Source organism: Triticum urartu, chromosome 2, assembly GCF_003073215.2.
Source record: "Triticum urartu cultivar G1812 chromosome 2, Tu2.1, whole genome shotgun sequence".
Lineage (NCBI taxonomy): Eukaryota > Viridiplantae > Streptophyta > Magnoliopsida > Poales > Poaceae > Triticum > Triticum urartu.
In genome coordinates this window covers 645,768,869-645,787,890 of record NC_053023.1, presented here as the reverse complement: position 1 = coordinate 645,787,890, position 19,022 = coordinate 645,768,869, and the positions used below count along the sequence as shown (strand labels likewise).

The 19,022-nt window shown below is 45.2% G+C and overlaps 2 protein-coding genes across 2 annotated transcripts; both read right to left on the bottom strand.

Annotated features, from left to right (window-relative positions):
- Nucleotides 1-8,301: 8,301 nt before the first annotated feature.
- Nucleotides 8,302-11,278, bottom strand: LOC125539406 (serine carboxypeptidase-like 18). Its single transcript, XM_048702849.1, has 13 exons — nucleotides 10,996-11,278; nucleotides 10,750-10,895; nucleotides 10,579-10,655; nucleotides 10,363-10,485; nucleotides 10,141-10,243; nucleotides 9,988-10,025; nucleotides 9,802-9,903; nucleotides 9,606-9,689; nucleotides 9,334-9,516; nucleotides 9,041-9,234; nucleotides 8,846-8,959; nucleotides 8,703-8,748; nucleotides 8,302-8,614 (listed from the first exon to the last, which is right to left on the bottom strand). Exons 1-13 carry the CDS (start codon nucleotides 11,154-11,156, stop codon nucleotides 8,531-8,533), a joined length of 1,455 nt encoding a protein of 484 aa, XP_048558806.1. The 5' UTR covers nucleotides 11,157-11,278; the 3' UTR covers nucleotides 8,302-8,530.
- Nucleotides 11,279-12,051: 773 nt separating this feature from the next.
- On the bottom strand, nucleotides 12,052-17,090 carry LOC125539407 (putative glucuronosyltransferase PGSIP8). Its single transcript, XM_048702850.1, has 5 exons — nucleotides 16,521-17,090; nucleotides 14,303-14,558; nucleotides 13,465-13,666; nucleotides 13,237-13,384; nucleotides 12,052-12,841 (listed from the first exon to the last, which is right to left on the bottom strand). Exons 1-5 carry the CDS (start codon nucleotides 16,790-16,792, stop codon nucleotides 12,304-12,306), a joined length of 1,416 nt encoding a protein of 471 aa, XP_048558807.1. The 5' UTR covers nucleotides 16,793-17,090; the 3' UTR covers nucleotides 12,052-12,303.
- Nucleotides 17,091-19,022: the final 1,932 nt, after the last annotated feature.

The following is a 19,022-nucleotide window of genomic DNA, read 5'->3' as shown; positions in this document are numbered from 1 at the left end:
TCCGTTGATCTTCTTCAAAGATCGGCCGGGTCGTGAGCCGTCCGTCTATGATGATTACCGTACGATTTTCCTCAATTGCAACAAAGTCCTTGTGGTAGTTGCAATAGGACCCTTGTCGTAGACTCGTAGTGCATATCCGGCCCACGGCCGTCAATATTGCCATTGCAACAAAGCCTTTGGAATTGCAACAAGATCCTTCCCTAACCTCCGCGCCTTCCCTGCAGATCATGAGCGCCGCCGGCTCGATCCGCTGCTTCCTGGAGACCCCGTCGTCGGGATCGTGTTCTACGGCGACGACGACGCCATGCATTACCTCGGTCGTGTTGCCTCTGGTGCGTAGCGCCTCTGACCCCTCAGCGTCCGCTCTGCCACCTCGCCTCCACCCGTCGTGGCCAGATCCCATGAGCCGCCTCCGCCAAGCAACCTCGTCCACCTGCCACGGCTTGGGGCCGCCTCCTCCACCTGCCTCAGCTTGGGTACCTCTAGCCTAGCCCGCGCGCGAGCCGTAGCCGCCCTTGCGACAGCGCCCCGGCCAACCACACCTCTTGTTGCGCTGAAGGGGATTGCAACAATGAAAAGATCCAAAATAAACCTTGAAGTTGTAGACGAAAGCTAAATTAAACCCTAAACTTTGAATCCCTGAAATTGGCACCCTGAACTTGTAATCCCGGTCTATTTTAGACCTAGATCTGTTTGGCACGCGGGAATACAACAATCCCAACCGGGATAACCTGCTACTCTCATGGATGAGAATTTGGGCCGGCCCACTATACCACAACCAGAATTCCTGAAGTTTAAACAATGTTCACGCATTTTTGAAATTATTCAGAAGTTAAAACATGTTCATGTTTTCTTTTTTTCTGCACAAATACAATTTCCTTTTATGTTTGGAAAAAATGTTTGGAATTTTGAAATTCTATTCACATTTTTAAAAAAACTATCCATGATTACAAAAAAAATCACATTTGTTAAAAAATGTTCAGAATTCCAACAGTTTTTCACATGCTATGAAAAATGTTTCGCAGTTTCAATAATTGTGTCAGATTTTTCAAATAATGTTTTTGGAATTTTTTAAATTATTTGTGTTTTGGAAGACACCGAAGCGTCAAACTTCAAAAACATTTTTTTGAGGCAAACAAATATTGAAAACGTAAACAATTTTGGAAATGTCTAAACATTTTATAAAGTATGAGCACTTTTTAGATATTCTGAATACTTAAAAAACTATTTTTTGGAAAACAATCAATTTTGAAAAAGCGAACACTTTTTGAAACATAACTTTTTTTTGAAACCGGATTTTTTTGAAAGTCTGAGCACTTTTTAGATTTTTTTTAAAAAATGGGAACAAAATTTGAGCCTAAACAAATGTGTAAAAAATGTTTGTGACATCTAAAAAATATCACGTGTTTAGAAAAATGTATGTGGAATTTAAAAAAATGAATGTACAATGTAAATAATACTTGTGTGATTCAAACTAATGTTTCACCCATTCAAAAAATGTAACATTTCAAGAATGTTCATGAGTTTCAAAAAATATGCTTGTGATATTTTCAGGAAGAAGTGTATACAATGGAAAAAGGTTTGCTGATGTAAAAAAATCTCTCATACGCTTAAAAGAATATACGTGACATGTGTTTGAAAAAAGTGTATACAATTTAAAAAATGTGTAAGTATGTAAAAACTATTCATGTAGTTTTATATCGTGCACTCATTTTTTTTTGAAAACATGTATTTTTAAAAATGTAAATAATGTATCTGAAATATGTTGAAAGTGTATCAAAAAATATTTGCGCTAAAAATTTACATTGGGTACTGAGAATAATTAGGCATGTGTAAAAAATAAAACCGGTTACCGGTAAAGCAACGAAACAAAAGCGAAAAAGAAAAAATATGAAGAAAATCAAGGAAGAAACAAAAGAAACCAAAAATATAACGAAGAAATAAAAACCAGATAAAACCAGCAAAAAAATAAAGTATAACGAAGGAAAAAAACCAAAGAATAAACAAAAATAAAAAAACAAAGCGCAAGAGACTGCGCTAATGGGCTGGCCCAACTCAGCTAATACCGGTTAAATTCTGTCAAGGTTAAAAATAGACCGGGATCAGAGAGTTTGGTGTGCTGATTTCAAGATTTGATTTAGTTTTCGACTACAAATTCAATGTTTGTTTTGGACTTTTTCCTTGCAACAAAGGCCATGTTTTGCAAAGCTAGCCTATGGTATAAATTAATGTGGTGGCTTGTTCAAAAGCGAATCGAATGGTTGTGGAGGCGGTCGACGTGAGCGTTTTTATCAGCCAGGTGAGCCGAAGTATTTCTGCCAAAGAAATCATCTGGTTTGTACAGCAGAAATGTAGAGTGTAGATCTACAACTACTAGCGACTCAAAAGACTGACTAGCTATTTATTTATTTTGGAAAAAGACTGACTAGCTATTTACTGTCTCCGTCCGAAAATACTTGTCGTATAAATGAATACAAATGAATGTATCTATAACTAAATTACATTCAGATACATTCATTTCTCGAATAAATATTTTCGGACGAAGGGAGTACGTTGTTAGGATGCGAATATCCACATTAGAACGACCATGCATGATTAGCATAGGGTTCGAGCCAACAAAGGCTGGAACCCCAGACTTCAAGCCACGATGAAAAGAAGGCACAGCAATAGACCAAGTTCATTATAGTTATGGACTAGAAAGGAGGTCAGCAAAACAAACTGGAACATGATAAGGCAGCTCACCACACCAGTAGAGGTCTTCAAGGAAAATACAACAACATCAGACACACATCTGCATGACTCCCGGCCTCCAACCATCAAAGCACGGTAGCCTCACTAGCTACTCGCTCGATGAGCTTTGCCCCCGGAATCAACACCTTTTGGCATGCCTTCTTTATCCGCAGAATGGACCATCCCATAATCCACGAGCACATCGTTTAATCAATATCATAGGATCATTGATTATTTTTCTTTCAAAAATTATATCATTTATACATCGATCTCAAAATAGTCCAAAATATCGCAACAATGCCAACCAAAATCAATTTTCTGTTATCCTTCGAGAAGCCTCTAAGCTACCTTCCAAAGCAGTCACGCAAATTAACATAATTGAATTAAGATCAAAGGCACATTTTAACAAACTCTAGATAAGCCTAGCAATCGAGCAATGTAAAAACATATGATCGATACTTTCATCTTGACCACAAAAGACACACAGTTTGCTCGACTGTTGCATCATTTGTGAGGCATACATCCATAATAATTAAAGTATCCAAATAAATGTAATGCATTGGTTTAACATGCAGAAAGAAAGAAAAAGGCATCACCTGAAGATAATAAGATTACATGACTACAAACATAATAATCTATTATTAAATTGCCACCCAAACTAGTTGAAGGCCAGAAAGAGAGAATAACACGCATACCACTCCAAGTGCTGAAATTTCTGGTCCATGCAGATATATGGGCATAATGGATCTACATGTGTTTAATTGCCTCATATAATTGACATGGTATAATGCCGAATTCATGAGCATATGACACTTTAGAGCTTTCATCAAGGCTTTCACTTGTCGTCGGGTTGCCTACTAGATAGTTTGAAGCTACGAAATGAACATAATTATTGTGGTGAAACAGTTCGAATGATCAGTAAGAAGCTTTTTCATTGATAATGATGGAGTACAAATATATACCCATGAGAGGATGCATAGCATAGGCACGACGTTTCGTAGGGAAGCAACGAAGTGATGCGTCGGTTCCCTAGAGAATAGGGGGGTGCGTGCCCGCCTCACAGGGAAACCGCATGTCGGTTATAAGTGTCGACTATCTCTTAATTAGTGTGTGCTAATTAAATCTCAATACTCCCCCTAATCTACGCTTGTCCATGTACCTTCGTCATTCTTGAAAAACTCCAAAAACCCTGTGAAAAAATATGAGAAAACATACATAATATGCCATGAAAAACTCCTCACAAAAACCCAATGGGAAAATAAATAGAAAATTGTCTGATCCCGATGCTTGTATTACTATTGTCTCATTATAACCCTTCTATGAGAAACCATATAGAAAAGTTCATAAAGGAAAAGAATGCAATATGAATGATCCTGAGATCTCAACAGTTTATCGTTCAGGAGGACACTCCCCCTGAACCTTGCAAATAACAAAGTCATCTCATACCAATTCTATTAAATTGTTTCTGGAATGAAGAGTTTGGTAAAGATTTTGTGAAAAATAACCAAGATTATCACATGACTTCATTTGCAAAATATTTAACTCCACATTTCCTTGCAACTCATGCAGCTAAATAATTTCCGAGCAATACACATTCTAATATTGCTCTCTATAACATGTCCGCCTCTACGTAATACAAACAACATTATCTAGATCGACGCTCAACAAGAGACTCCGATCATGTTTAGATATTATCATAAAATGTGCTTGATATAATTTACCTAACTTTTTGACTTCTGTGTTCGGCATTTGGGATTATTCCCCGTCTCTAAAACACTCATAGCCCCACAGATGCACCCAAGCGCTCGAGACGACGCCAGGTGGCATGGTAGCCCAATGAGTGTCGACCAGCTGAGTAGACAAAAGGAGATCCGGGTAGACGACGCTAGAGAAAGATGGCCTAGCCCCTCGCACCCCAACCATTTTTGAAGCCACTCGCTTCGTCTAGCTCTTCCAACCTCTTGAAGTTGTCTCCCATCTTCCATTTTTTCCTGGAAGTGTTTGACAAACAAACGCATGAAACGAAAAACCTCTTTGTGGCAGTTCCAATTCCAATCGATGAAAACATAACTAAACCCGCTTACATCATACTCAGACTGATGGAGGAAGGTCCGGGCATACTATGCTAGAAAACCATGGTATAACTGCTCTCATCCCCACTCACGTTAGAAGCCAACTCTTGTATGCCTCCTCCAGCCGCTCGAAGGCGTCTCCCATCTTTCACTTTTTCTGATGGTGATTCGTAAACAAACGTGGGAAAAGAACACCTTCTTCACTGCGGTTCTAATTCCAATCGACGGATATGTAACTGAACCCGTTTGCATTAAACTCAAACTCTCCGAGGCTTCTCACTCATTTGAACTCACCCCTACGCACATCCCCCAACCCCCATTGCCTGCAACATTCTACTAATGAACACCACGGATAGAGAGAGTACCATCGCCACAGCCCTCCTTGTTGACATGGACGACCACGGATAGACCACGCAACACCACAAGATCACTGCTCATGATACCATCGAGTTGCATGTGTTGTACACAACGAGAATCACACGGTGAAGGACACCATCGCCTTGTACGAGCAATGGTTGCAGTAAGAAAAGTACAAGTTCGTAGGGTGTACACTGAGTACACCTGTAAGCAGGGCCGGCCCTGAGCATGGGCAGAGGGGCGACGGCCTAGGGCCCAGGCCGGAGGGGGGCCCATGATGTAGTATCCATATAGTATATCTCAGCAAAAAAATAGACAAGGGAAAAATTATGAGAGGAAGAAAACAAGATGGGCTCGGCCCATCGGATCACCTGGTAATGCGTAGCGAAGCGTCGCGCACGCAAGTCACAGCTGCTCGATGCACGCGTACGTGTGAAACAAATCAATCGGAATGTCTAGCTTTTCCTTTCTTCTCAAAAAAAAAATCTGACTTTTCCCATTCGTCGTTGGTCGGTTCTTCTTCGTCGTCTCATCAACCCGTCGCTCTGTCGTTCCTCGCTCGGTGCCTCAGCCGCTCGTTGCCGCCGCGGCACGCAGCAATCCGATAACTCGGCCTTCCAGCAATACGGCAATACATATGTATGCGAACGTAGGTCCGTACCCAATATCCATGTTCGAATATTCCTGATCCATTCGTCCACCCCCAATTTTAGTAGTTTCTTTAGTACGTATATTAAATTATTCATCAATGATTCATCCCATGAAGTATATAATTTTTGATGTATAATTTTCTAATTCAATCTTTCATAGTATGTATTCAACCTTCCTAATTTTTTGTCATTCTGTGTACATGTCTAGGGTTCTTATCATCCGATCTATAAATTTCTAATTCGTTGTCTACTCTTTGCTTCGTAATATTAGGACATTAGCATGCCATGTTGCCTAAGAAACATTTGTCGGGTGCTGAAAAAAGAAAAAAATACATCTGAAAATTCAACCACTAAAGGGTTCTTTGACAAAGTATTTTACATCTTCAAGTATTGTTGATGTCAGTGAAGAACATAGGCAAGGAACTAGTCTCGAGCATGAAAATTCAGATGTTAAGGTAAATGAAGATTGTGAAAGTATATAGAGGAGCAAATAAATTTGTTTCCTATTTGAGGTAATCATGTCGTGTTTGTTTTATTTTGCATTGTCCAACAACTATTGTAGTTAAATTTCAAACTAAAGATGTGTGGTTGAAAGTTTACTTTTAGTATTATGCAAATGAAGTTATATATATATATATATATATATATATGTATCATGCAAACACATACATATATATATATATATATATATGGTCTTAGGACTTAGAGGGCCCATGTCGTCGAGTTCGCCTAGGGCCTCCCGAAACACAGGGTCGGCTCTGGGTGGTGATCAACTTGGGAAAGAGGACCCTGCCTGTAATATGGTTCAGTGTGAAACACTGGCTCTTCGTGCTCGCTCTCAATGATCATGTTGTGCAAGATGACACGGCAAGTCAGATTTATTCCCAGACGCATTTTCCCCTTCTGCCGGAGCCCCCAGCCCCCCCCCCCCTCAGTGCGCTGGGTTCGATCTGGGATTGCCGGGCCAAAAACAGGCCGAGCCGGCAGATTTCGGCGTTTTCGGGGCGTGACGGGGTGTGTGTGTGTGTTCGGCATCGGCGCTAAAAAAGTCGTCCGAGGGGGGGGGGAGAGGGGGGCTGTTGGGGCCATAAGTGTAGATGCTCTAAGAGCAACTCTAACGCAGTGACCCAAACGGACACGAATTTTGTCTGTTTTTTGTCTATTTGGGTCAATCTATCCGCCTAACGGATGTGCAGCGGACAAGCCCGGATACTGAATGCACCCAACGCGCAACACTCCGTGCTGCCCTGCTCGCTGCTGTGTTTGCTGTTGTTTTGCTGCTGCTCTAGTAGACGCCCGCTGCTTGCTGCATGCCGAGCCGCCCGCCGCTTGCTGTTGTGCTCCGCTGCGCGCCGGCCCGAGCCGGCCACTGCTTGCTGTTGTGCTCCGCTGCGCTCTCGCCCGAGCTGCTCGCTGCTTGCTGCCGTGCTCCGCTGTCGAGGGCTGCCGTGCTCCGTTGACGAGGGCTGACAGAAAATGGCCAGGGCCCTCTCGCGACGTCTGCCGCCGGAAGGACTGCTCCCGCTCGACTTCTCCGGCGAGGTGGGCGAGGTCGTGGAGGTGCTCCTTCCGCCGCTGCGAACGCCACGGCTGCCCCTCCTCCCTCCCGCGCCATGGCTCCGCGCCGCCGTCGCCGCCGGACTGCTCCGGCGGCCCGCACGCGGCCGCGGCCCGGCATCCCGTCGTGCTCTAGGCCGGCTAGGTCCCAAGAGCGTCGCCGAGGACGCAGAAAGGAGGAGTGCCGGAGATCCCCTGTCGCCCGCTTGCCGTTCCGCGAGATCTCCCCGCTGCTCTGCTCGGCTCAGTGGCTTGCGTCGGTGGCCTCGCCGGTGAGCGCCGCAGCGACCTGCGCCGATGGCGCCTCCGGTGAGCGCCGCGGCGGCCTGCGCCGGTGGCCTCGTGGGGGCGGTTGTGGAGGCAGTGCGGGGTCGCTGATAGGTGGGTCCAGGCCGGACACGAGAGGGCTGGAGCGGACGAGAGCGAGCGACGTGAGCGTCTGCTTTTGTTCGTCGCAGAGCCATTTGTGACTCAAATTTGGATTTAATTTAGGTCGGGACGGACAACAAGCGAACAGCAGGCGAACGCTTTGTTCGTTTAGGTCGTTTTGTTAGGCCAATTTTTTTGTCCAGATGATCTAAACGGATAAAATGGGTCGTTCGGTTGGAGTTGCTCTAACGTAGCAAACGAGGCTCACACCCCTTGCCGCAGCCCGGGCTGCTAAGCCTGATACCGCCACTAGTCATGGGTGTTGGCAGGTATACATCCTCGTTACAGGTTCTCATGACGGTCATTCCAAGAGTTCGCTTCACTTCTCTCGTCCGCGAGTTGTTTTTTTTTTTTTTTTGCGTGAAGGGCGCGGCGGGTCATCTAGTATGTGCAAACCAACTCAAAATAGCTGCACATACATAGTTTTCATAATGATAACATTCTTGATTTAGGAAATTTCCACCCGTGAACACCTGAGCCCTCTCCCGCGGGAATTCCATGTAACATGCCTCTCAAGGTATTGCATTTGACTTTGCAAATCAACATCCAGCCAACTTCTAAACCTCAATAGCTATTTTTTGTAGAAAAAAGGCAACCGCCCAGCTTTATAAATTAATAAAGCCCATACAGGAAACCTGATCCACATATATCCAAACAAACTTCACCAAATAAGGTAGTCTGTGTACACGAACATATACATCCTAGACCTGCTAGATGATGTTACATACAGGTGGACTAGAGCGGCTGGTCCAGTATCCAACGGTTGAACATGGCGTAGCACCTCTCGGGCTCGTACTGGGGCGCCGTGTGCCCGGCTCCCTGCAAAACCAACCCGCAACAACAAATCAAAACTGGTAATCCACCAATAACCACGCGCGGCACATACGCGGTCAGCAAATGTCCCTACCTTTACGGTCGCGAATGTCATGTTGTTGGAGTAAGCTACGGTGAATCTGCAGACCCGTGAAGAATAAATCAAGCAGAGGCATCGCTGTTAGCGAGTGAGGAAAACAGAGCAGGCAAGGCAATCGAAATGGAACGAGGACGAACCCGGCAGACTGGCCGTCGAGATGCCATGCCCTCCAGTCGTCGACGACGGGGAAGCCGAGCGACCTCACCCACGCCTGCGTCCCCAGGTGCGGCACAATCGCGTCGTGGTCGCCGCTGCCGACACCAATCAAAAAACTCAGTCCGGTTCCGGCTTTCAGCTGATCAAATATCCCAGTTTCAGTAGCAACCTATTACCTGTACACCAGCGCACGGTAACCGTTGACGGTGACATTCCGGTGGTACTTGATGCTGCTCCCGATGTCCACGGCGTACGGCAGGTCGCCGTCGTGGCACCTCACCCACTCGTCCACGGTGCCGTCCTTGATCCCCAGGGCGTCTCGGGTGAGCGGGTCGTTTGCCCAGAAATACGACAGGTAAGCCGTGTAGCTCTGCACCCATGCATGGCGTATGCAGGATCAAGTCAACTCAAGCAATGGAAACATATACTTCAATGGTTAGAGGTATGTGGCTCTACTATGCTGACTTACAATGCAGCCCAGTGGCACACGAGGTGGCGGGTGTTTTACTCGTTTCCCCGGTACGATTACTGCTTCCTCGCTTAGGATCTTCCGAGCAGCACCAGCTGACTTCCCCGTCTCAGTGCCTGGTCTAGGAGATGCATAAACGCAGTTGTCCAACAAAATTTGGGCGGCCATAACTTCGGAGAGGAGCTGCAATTTGAATTGCATACAGTACATAACCTTCAGTCAAGTAATTTGAATTGCAGCTTGAAAGTATTTGTAGGATATCTCGTCCTTACATTGTCGAAAGTGCCTAGAGATTGAGCGCACAGTGTATTTCTAGGATTCATGTAGTCTTCTCCTTGGCAATGCTCCAATATTGTCTACAGAAGAAAAAATGAGAGACAGAGTAACATGCATATCATTTGCAGTGCAGAAAATTTTGGTGGGTGCAGATATATTGGAATAAACGGATGTGGATGCGTTTATAATTACCTCATATAACTGATCTGATATTATACCAAGTCCATGAGCATACGGCACTCTAGAGCTAATATCAATGTTTTCGCCGGTACCCGGGTTGCCTACCAGATAGCCCTGGGAGCGAGGAAATTAACGTAATTATGATATGCGATATGTCGATGCATATGCAAACTCTTTGGCCAAAATTATGATGGTTACCTTGAGATTAAGGATGGGGCTCCTTCCAGCTTCGATGCCTGCAGAATACAAATCATGGACATATAGTTGAAGTGTTGAACTAGGTGAGCTTAATTGAAAATCGAGGTTGAAATTTAGTCAATTATACATTTGAGAATCTAAATACCTACGTACCTTCTGAGATCTTTTGAGCGATAAATGGCACAAGTTGTCCAGCACGAGAGTCTCCCCCGATGTAGAGAGGATTTGCGAGGAACTCAGGACGGTCAATGAAAAACTACACATTGTCACGTGGATTAAACTAATTAGTACCCAAGCCCTCCACAAAAAAAGAACTAAATCGAACTAGACTAATTAGTGGATCAGAGCAGCTACTCTACTAACTACTTAGTATACCTTGATGAGGAGTTCATGGAGCTGCAACGAGGTAGATACTTCCCCCACATCGTAGCCTTGGGGCCTTCTTGAGAAGGAAAATCCTGCCCCAACCGGTGTATCGACGAAAAGGATATTTGCCACCTGCATGAAGATGGACACTGTCAAGACAGGACAGGGATGAACCGGCCTCGCATAAGTAAGCAAGTAGCGTGCAGAAACTGGACCGACACCGACCTTGGTCCATGAGTAGGGGTTGATTTGCAGGCGCGGTATGGTGCCGTTGTAGGGCTCTGCGACGAACTGGAATGGACCTGCAGTTGCCGCCATTAACATGTATGGAATAATATGATGTCAAAGAGCAATGGCATTGGCGAGCCCACGCTTGAGAATGTAAGCAAGGTGTACCGATCTCCAAGGCGAGGCCACTGAGTACGGTGCAGCGGTCGCCGCCGGTGAGCCAGAGGAGGAAAGGGGCCTTCTCCGCGCCGGCCTCGGACTCCACGAAGTAGTAGAACAGCTCCGTGCCGTTCTCCTCGTCCACCTCCACGTACCTTAAGTCGAGAAGCCAATTAATGGAGTCGATCAAGGTGATCCGCCTTGGTGCGTGGAGAAACCAACATTAAGCTGAAGAAGAAGGCGAGAAATGGGTACCCGGTCTCGAGGTGGAAGGGGAGGCGGCCCTGGAACCCCGGGAGGCTGGTCACCACCTTGGAACTGGAACCGGAGGCCGCTCCGGCGACGGCGAGCTGCCGCGGCGGCGTCAGCGCGGCCGAGAGGAAGAGGCAGAGCAGCAGCCGCCCCCGCCCGTTCATTCTCGGAGGTGGTAGTGCCCAGTGGGCAACAACCGCTTCCGTTTGCTCCGTTTTGTAGCTCTCTGCAAGAGGCTGAGACGACAAGGCACCGCCTTGTGCAGATGCCAGCAGAAGGACAACCGCCGGCCTGATCTACGCGAGACTTTTTCAAATTATGTTTTCTACGTATTCTGTAGTGCGATCTTATACCGTGGGATGAAGGAAGCAGTATAATATTAGTGAGCATGATCTGCACTCTTATCTCTTTAATGACAGCCAAATTAGATTGTTAATCAATATATCATGCGTCAGGCGTGGCTAGTTGTCTCGACAAGAAAAATTGATCTGATCAATCTTCTCAAGATAGGTCCTCACGCGACCCGCCAAAAAGAAGTCAGATTGCCCGCAGCATGTGCAATATTGTAAGTGATCACACAGCACACAGAACACGTTCTTATCGACCACGAGGCAACAATTCTGACTTTGATCATTTGCTCTGCACATTATTAGTTCGAAAGTATTGCAAAATCACAATAACAACCTGCATGCTATTGGAGACGCATCTAAAATGTACTCCCTCCGTCCCAAATTACTGACAAGTAGTTTGGGACAAATCTAAGACAAGACTGACAAGTAATTGGGGACAAATCTAAGACAAGTAATTCGGGAGGAGGTAATAATAAAAACGAAAAAAAACATTCAGGCGTCCAGGACATATGGAGAGGCAAAATCATGTACAGCAATAGTGACAAAAGATTTGGGCATTTCTCGTAATAGTAGAGCTGAAGAGATCAGATCAATTAGAGGAAAGCTAGGAATGTGTTGGCCATTTTTCCTCGACAACAGCAAATCAAGAAACCAAAAAAGCATTTACTCTAGTAGGAGTATGTTCCCCAGCAGAACCAGGACCAACACATGCGGACAAGCATCAATTTCCCCTTTTCCTCGGCACCATATATATATCATCTACACGTCCAAGAGGACAATCATCATGGGTTCCAATGGTTCCAGTTCGTGTTACAGAGGTTCAACAACTGTAGTTCCCAAGTTCGGCGGTTATACTTGTACAGCTGAAATGGCCATCAGAATTGCCAACATGAACTGGGATTAGCTGATCAAATCGAACGACACTACAAGTCACCATATACGTATCTGTCCTGCCCCCACCTCAGTAAAGCTTGGTGAACTCGGCCGTCTGGTTAGGCTCCCCCAGCCTGAAGGCGTCCCTCTCGATCAGGACCTGCAAGGAGCTCATTATCTTGACCAAGGACGCCCAGACCACCGGCGCGCAGAAGAACGCGTACGCGAACACCGCCAACGCCCTGACGACGCCGTTCATGTACCATGGGCATGCCATCACAAAGAGCGTGCCGATGATCCCGAACCATGTCGTGAGGACGGCAAGGGGGTGGAGGAGGAAGAAGTTGATGACGATCAAAGAGAGGGAGAAAGAGCCGAGCAGGTATAGTGGCCAGCCTAGCAGCGGATGGACGGTCCGTGGGACGAGGAAGAAGGGAATGGTGTAGGCTGCAAGTATGGACCATGCTGCCACTACTCTGAGCGTGGTGAGTAAGAACATGGTGCTTTTCTCCATTCTTCTGTTGTAGCAGAGCTTCGACAAACTGGGCCGTGCTAGCCGGTTCACCGCGATGACTCCAATGTACAGTAGAGCCTGGAATAATGCCATCGGTATCTCTGATGAATACCTGTTTTGCACCAAGTTCAAACATTGTCAGAAAATGTAACTGATGATGCGTTTCTGAATTATTCTACATAGCAATTAATGATGCTCCTTCACCCATGCGAATTTTTTAGGGCATCACAAGTTCTTAACCACCCCTACTTTATGGAATCTATCCTAAACGATAAAAAAGCATCATAGCACGCTGTGTTGTGCAGTTTTATTCTAATACAGCTCTTATTCTAAAGAAGAGACAGATGGCGATTCCAGAAAGACATGTGATCAATCACATCAGTACACAATGAGTGCTACTTATCATTTGACAAAACAGCCTTTTCTTATCTGGCATGCAAGGTTAGTATCAGAGTTTGAGAATGTAATAGAGATATGGATGACAAAGTTTCAAGAGAAACCACCCACCCTAGGTTTTCACGACGTTGTTCATGCCAAGAAAGTCCCAGAGGTAAAACTGGCCAAGACCACCAGTACCATGGCTTCATCCATGGAGCACTTGGAAATGTAACCACACTATTAGGTCCACACGGGATACTCCAGCGGAGCTTCAAATCTGAAAGAAGTGTAGTTCATTAGTCTTAGCCAAGAAAATGCATATGGAATAATGATATACCGGCCGGTAGTCATACTCACAATAATAAGATGCATCCATCTGATAGCCTAGAGGAAGGCGATAATTTCCATCAAGCTTGGTGCCATTAACTGGTGGATGGAACATTGGCTGATCAAGCAAGTCTGGGAAATAGCTAGCAAGGAAGCCCTGATCTGCACCATCTGGGTTTTCACGCCCAACAGCTAGCTCATGTAGCATGTTCTTAAAAACATCCATAGAAGGCTAGAAACAAAAGAAAGAGATCATAAGAATAGTCGTGCTTTTCGTAAAAAAACGGAAAGAAAAATGGTTGATTAAAAACTGTGAGAATGTCAACAATAATTATTTTGGCGCATAACAAAGGGGTTTCAATGTTTTAGAACCATGACCAGTCCTTCTACAGCACAAAGATGGGTTCAAATTTTCTACATAAGTTAGTCCGCACAATACATACTCCCTCCATTCCAAAATAGATGACTCAACTTTGTACTAACTTTAGTACAAAGTTGGGTCATCTATTTTGGAACGGATGGAGTATTTCTAAAACTTATGCATCACGCATCTTAGATAAATACATTTATGTCAAAAAATACATTTAGATAAACAAACAATCTGTACTAAACAAGTTGACAACAAAACCACAAAGATCTATTTTTAACCCAACACAGTAAATAAACTAGTACGAAGCATCAAATGACAGCTAGATCACTCGTAAAACGAAATACTGAACAACAAACAAAGCATCCAAAAATGATCTCAAAAGTTCCATTCATAACCATTGCAAATAACAAAGCAATAACACAACTTTAGTCTTAGATCTGCAAAAGGATAATAATGTTTACAGAAGAAAGGAGATGTGTGCTGATTAAGTAATCCTACCTTCAGTACAAAGAGGCCTGTATGGAAGATGCAAGGGTTGATGAAGACTGCACAGAAGTGGCCACACTGAAATAATTCATCAGTGTTCTGGAGAAACATGTTGTCAGAGTCTAGCATAACAACTCGGTCATAGGAAACTAAGCTCCAAGCATACAGCTTATTTAAGGTCAACTTGAATCGTGAGTTGAAGTTATCTTGTTTTTCGTATGGGTTCTTCAAATTATCCACAGAGACCACCTTCACACCATCATCTTTCCTACAGGAACAGTTGGAGATTCATAAATAAATAACAGAATCAAGACTCTGCATGCCAAAAAAAGGTACATTCCAGATTAAGCATATTTAACAGTAATTAATGTATGCTGCATGATTTGCTTCAGAATACATGTGAATTCTAGCAGTAGCATGAGGCATCACAAGAATGTTACATTAAAAGATAAAATAAAAAGCATAATGCTTCACGCACTGCCATAATAACTGTTGTCACACAACTAGAGAGTGACCCCGCCCGGCTCCATTTTTATTGCAACCTGATCGCCTTAGTTTCCTCTATACTGCCACTATTTTCCGTTCATGATCGGTTATAGTTCTCATATAAAAAATACTGTTGAATACACAGCTCGATAGTAACTATCTCTAGTGATCCAAAATGTAAGTCTTTAGGACATCGACATAGTCTTCAAGGTGGTAGGTACTTCAACCGTAGATTTCCATGCGAATACGTTGTCTCACATCATGAAAACTATATATTATAAAGGTATATTTCATGATAAATCTAGTACTGTTTGATGTCTTGAATGCACTAATTCTTAAATGTTTGACTGGTAAAATGCTATAAGGACCTACATTTTGGATCAGATGTAGTAAGCTTCTAAACCCGAAACAACTCTCAACTTCTCATAATACAGCTTGAAGTTTTGAATGCATTAGTCCATATATTAAAGCCCACTTGTGAAAATGCCCAAATTCGAAAATAATTCACAGGCTGACATTCTCTGGAACAGGGGAGAAAGTTTTGGCCACCAAGATACAGAGAAAACTTGCAAAACCACAAAACAAAGCTAGGATGTTCTGAAACCATAATCTCGTAGGTCCAACTAACAAGCCATAACAGAGATAAATCAACCTAGTCTGACATCCAGATGTGGTCACTTAAACAGCACGACATATATGCCCATCTGAAATTACCTTTTACAGCTATATGCGGTCACAGTCAGTTAATCACCTAACAAGTACTCTATAAGTACTCTATAAGTTGACTGGTCAAATCTTGCGGCTTTCAGCAAATATCCAACAGAAACACAAATCAGTGGTCGAACACGAAATGTTCTACAGTGAAGAAATACTGGTTAACAATAAGGTAGGTAAAATGTGTGCAAATTGGTGGGTGGAAATTCGCAGCTCGGGTCTCGCAATTTATCAACAAATATTTCAAAACGCAGATGAGGTGGTATTCTTAACAAACTCCAATGACTTTGTGCCATTAGAGACGACCATTTCCAAGAAGCATACGAGAGCAACCGACTCAACGACAGTAACCATTAGAGAAGACCATTTCCAAGAAGCAAGCATGTAACATATGTATCGTCTGTGCATCCCGAAGTACGGGAAGAAACAGTAACCAACAGGACAATGCGAAAAGGATCCGCGCGCCAAAACTGTTCACAGAAATGCAAGATGAAATTGCAAGAACTTTACATATTTCAGCAACGGCAGAGCGCCACCTTTCAGACCGGATACCCGATATGTTCAGAGAGTTGTACAGGAAGAAAATCAAGTTTGAACCAAAGAAGAAGAAGGAAACAGATGAATATATCCATACACTGTAACATCAAGTCAAACAATAATCACTAATCTTTGCTGCGAAATAATCAGATAATCATCAATCGGCGTTGGGCAGCAACGAAGGCGTTCCACTGACCAACCAAAGTTCAGACGCAAAACAGCAGACGAAGGGGGTCGAATCAAAATACGGCATGGAACTACCCAAGTTGCTACTGACAGAGCATAGATGTAGCTATAAATACGCAACTAGCAACGAACCAAGCGCGAAGTCAACCAGCGAAGCAACCGGAGGTTGAAGAAAAAGAAACACTCACAAGCAACCAAACTAGGCATCGAATATCTACTCGATAGTCAACAGGGGGGTGAAATTTTTGGCACCGCCCAACGATCCAAGGCAGAAATACGACAAGGGGGGGAGTGGGGGAGGGCTTACAGCGCCTGGACCCAGCTCGGCGGGACGTCGAGCGAGGCGATCACCACGCGGTCGGCGTCGGCGCCGAAGCCGCGCAGCGAGCGCATCATGACGCGCGTGGCCACGTAGAACTCGTAGTCGCGGGGCGTGCCCATGTACATCATCGCCGCGTACGCGTGCCGGCGCGGCCCCGGCGCCACGACGGCCGCCTTGCCATCCTCCTCCGCGGCCAGCGCCCCCGCCGCCGCCCACGCGAGGACGAGGAGCCAGCGCAGGCCCGCGAGCCGCCCCATGCCGCCCGGGAGCCTCCTGCGGGCCAGATCTAGCTGCGAGCCGGTGTCGCCACGGCGGAGCCGGGTAGCATCAGCAGGCGGCGGCGAGCGGGCGGGGCGGCGCGGGAATGGGCGGGGGAGGGGGAGGGGGCGGACGATGGCCGCCGGTGAGCTGCCTCGGGGGCTGGAGCTGGAGCGGCGCGGTGTTGTCTCTTTGTGTTTTTCTCCTGTCCTCCGTGATTGCAGGCAGGTCGGCTTGAGCGGGGGTGGGAAGGAAAGGTGGAGCTGCTGGGAGTAGCAGAGCAGAGGAGGCGGCGAGAATGGAGCTGCTCAAGTAGAGTAGGAGTACAGCTCCGTGCCCCGTAGACTCGTACAGTACGCGCGGCACGTGGCAGACTATCTCAATCATGGTGCTACTGGCCGCTTGCTTCAGGCTGGGTTAACCCTGGTCAGGTCAGGTCAGCCACGTTAGTCAAAGCAGGGTCCGCCGGTTTAAACCTGAGGTGAAGTTGACCACCATCTGTTTTTTTTTTTACCTCAAAATGACAAACTCCCATGTTCATGAAAATAGTTGCTTGGTTAATTAGAAAAAAAAGTGAAAACCAACTACCCGTTAATTATGGAAAACCAAGAGAAAACTCGCACAACCGCTGAGCGGCACACATAAGATACCCCGCACACGCCACTTCAAAGAGGCCTAATCGAGACAGCGTGCAAGCGTTATCGTCATCACTTCTTCCCTAGAGGCGTCATCGCCGGGGAACGTATCTAGTGCACCAAGACAATTGGTGCTACCGGTGCACCAGACTCCGTTGCACATTCAAAAATATTCAAAAAAATTCGAAAACAAATTAGTGTATCAATACAACATAATGTATGTTGTCACAAAAATTCAAATCAAATTTCAAAACAATGGTCAGGATACAAAAAATGACAAATTTGATGTCATTGTGCTAATGGGCCAAAACTGAAGCCCAACTTGTGTTATGTACTATTCAGTGTCAAATTTGTTATTTTTGTATCTCGAGCAATGTTTCGAATATTGATCTAAATTTTTGTGACAGCATACATTCATGTTGTATTAATGCACCAATTTTTTTCAGGATTTTATCGAACATTTTTGAATGTGCAACGGCGATACATCCCTGCCATCACCATCCCGAAACCTTGAGCAAACGACTCCGGCCTCGCCGAATGTGACTGTCGACGCAACCTGCGTTGTAGAGGTCGTGTGAAGCGATAAGAAAATTCATGCCAAAATCTCAGTCACCTGCAACTAGACAGCACAACTCCAACTCTGATGAAAAACTAGGCACGGATGGCATCGTAAAAGATCACCAACGAACCACCTCCTGCACGTCGTTGTACACCACTGGTCCAAGGGATCTCCTGACTAACACCAAAAACTAGTTTGTTTTTTCTTCAGCAAAAAGGTGCGGACCCAAAGTTCATAAGATATGCAAAGCTTTTAAATATGTAATGAAAATTACATCGAGATTTCTGAACCATCAGACCACCACTATCAGTATCAGAATGAGCTACCGACACACCGCTATCGCCTCTCCTCTGCCGAACCCAGTTTGACCTTGTCGATGGAGCCAAAAAGTCTTCATGCGTGTGTCGTGAATCTGCAGTCGTCGCCATTTAATCCTTAAACCAGTCTAAAGCTCCACTAGCATCGCCGTCCGAAGATGACGGTAGAAATCTACGAGGAAGCTCCGTTGATACCATCCTGGCGGACAAACTCTAGGAGGATTGAATCCCAAATGACCAACTCAAAGAATAGACGTTGTCATTTGCTTGAACATCGTCCCTGCGAAGAGAAAACCCCTAATATAAACTACTAGCCTAAGCCAAGTCACCATGATTCTCCTCTTCATCCCGACTGCTGGAGAATCCACGGGTTGGCCGAGGAAGTACCAAGGAAACTTACCGCCGCCGCCTCTTTCACAAGAGTGGAGGAAAGAAAAATGATCTTTCTATAGTTTTTTTTCACGGTGCTACGACGGCCTGAAAAAACTAAAGTACATCTACACAAAGAGGGCCGGAGGTAAGAGCATCTGCAGGCATGATGGACAAATATGGACCCTTAAACATCCGCTTTGATCCCTCATTTGCACGCGTGCACAACCAGACTCCTCAAAATCGTCCTCCCTGCTTTGATTATTTCATGAAACAGTTTATGTGCGACATCGTCGTCCGGCCAAAGCACGCAAGCAGCAGCACCACACGCGCACTCAGCATGGACGCA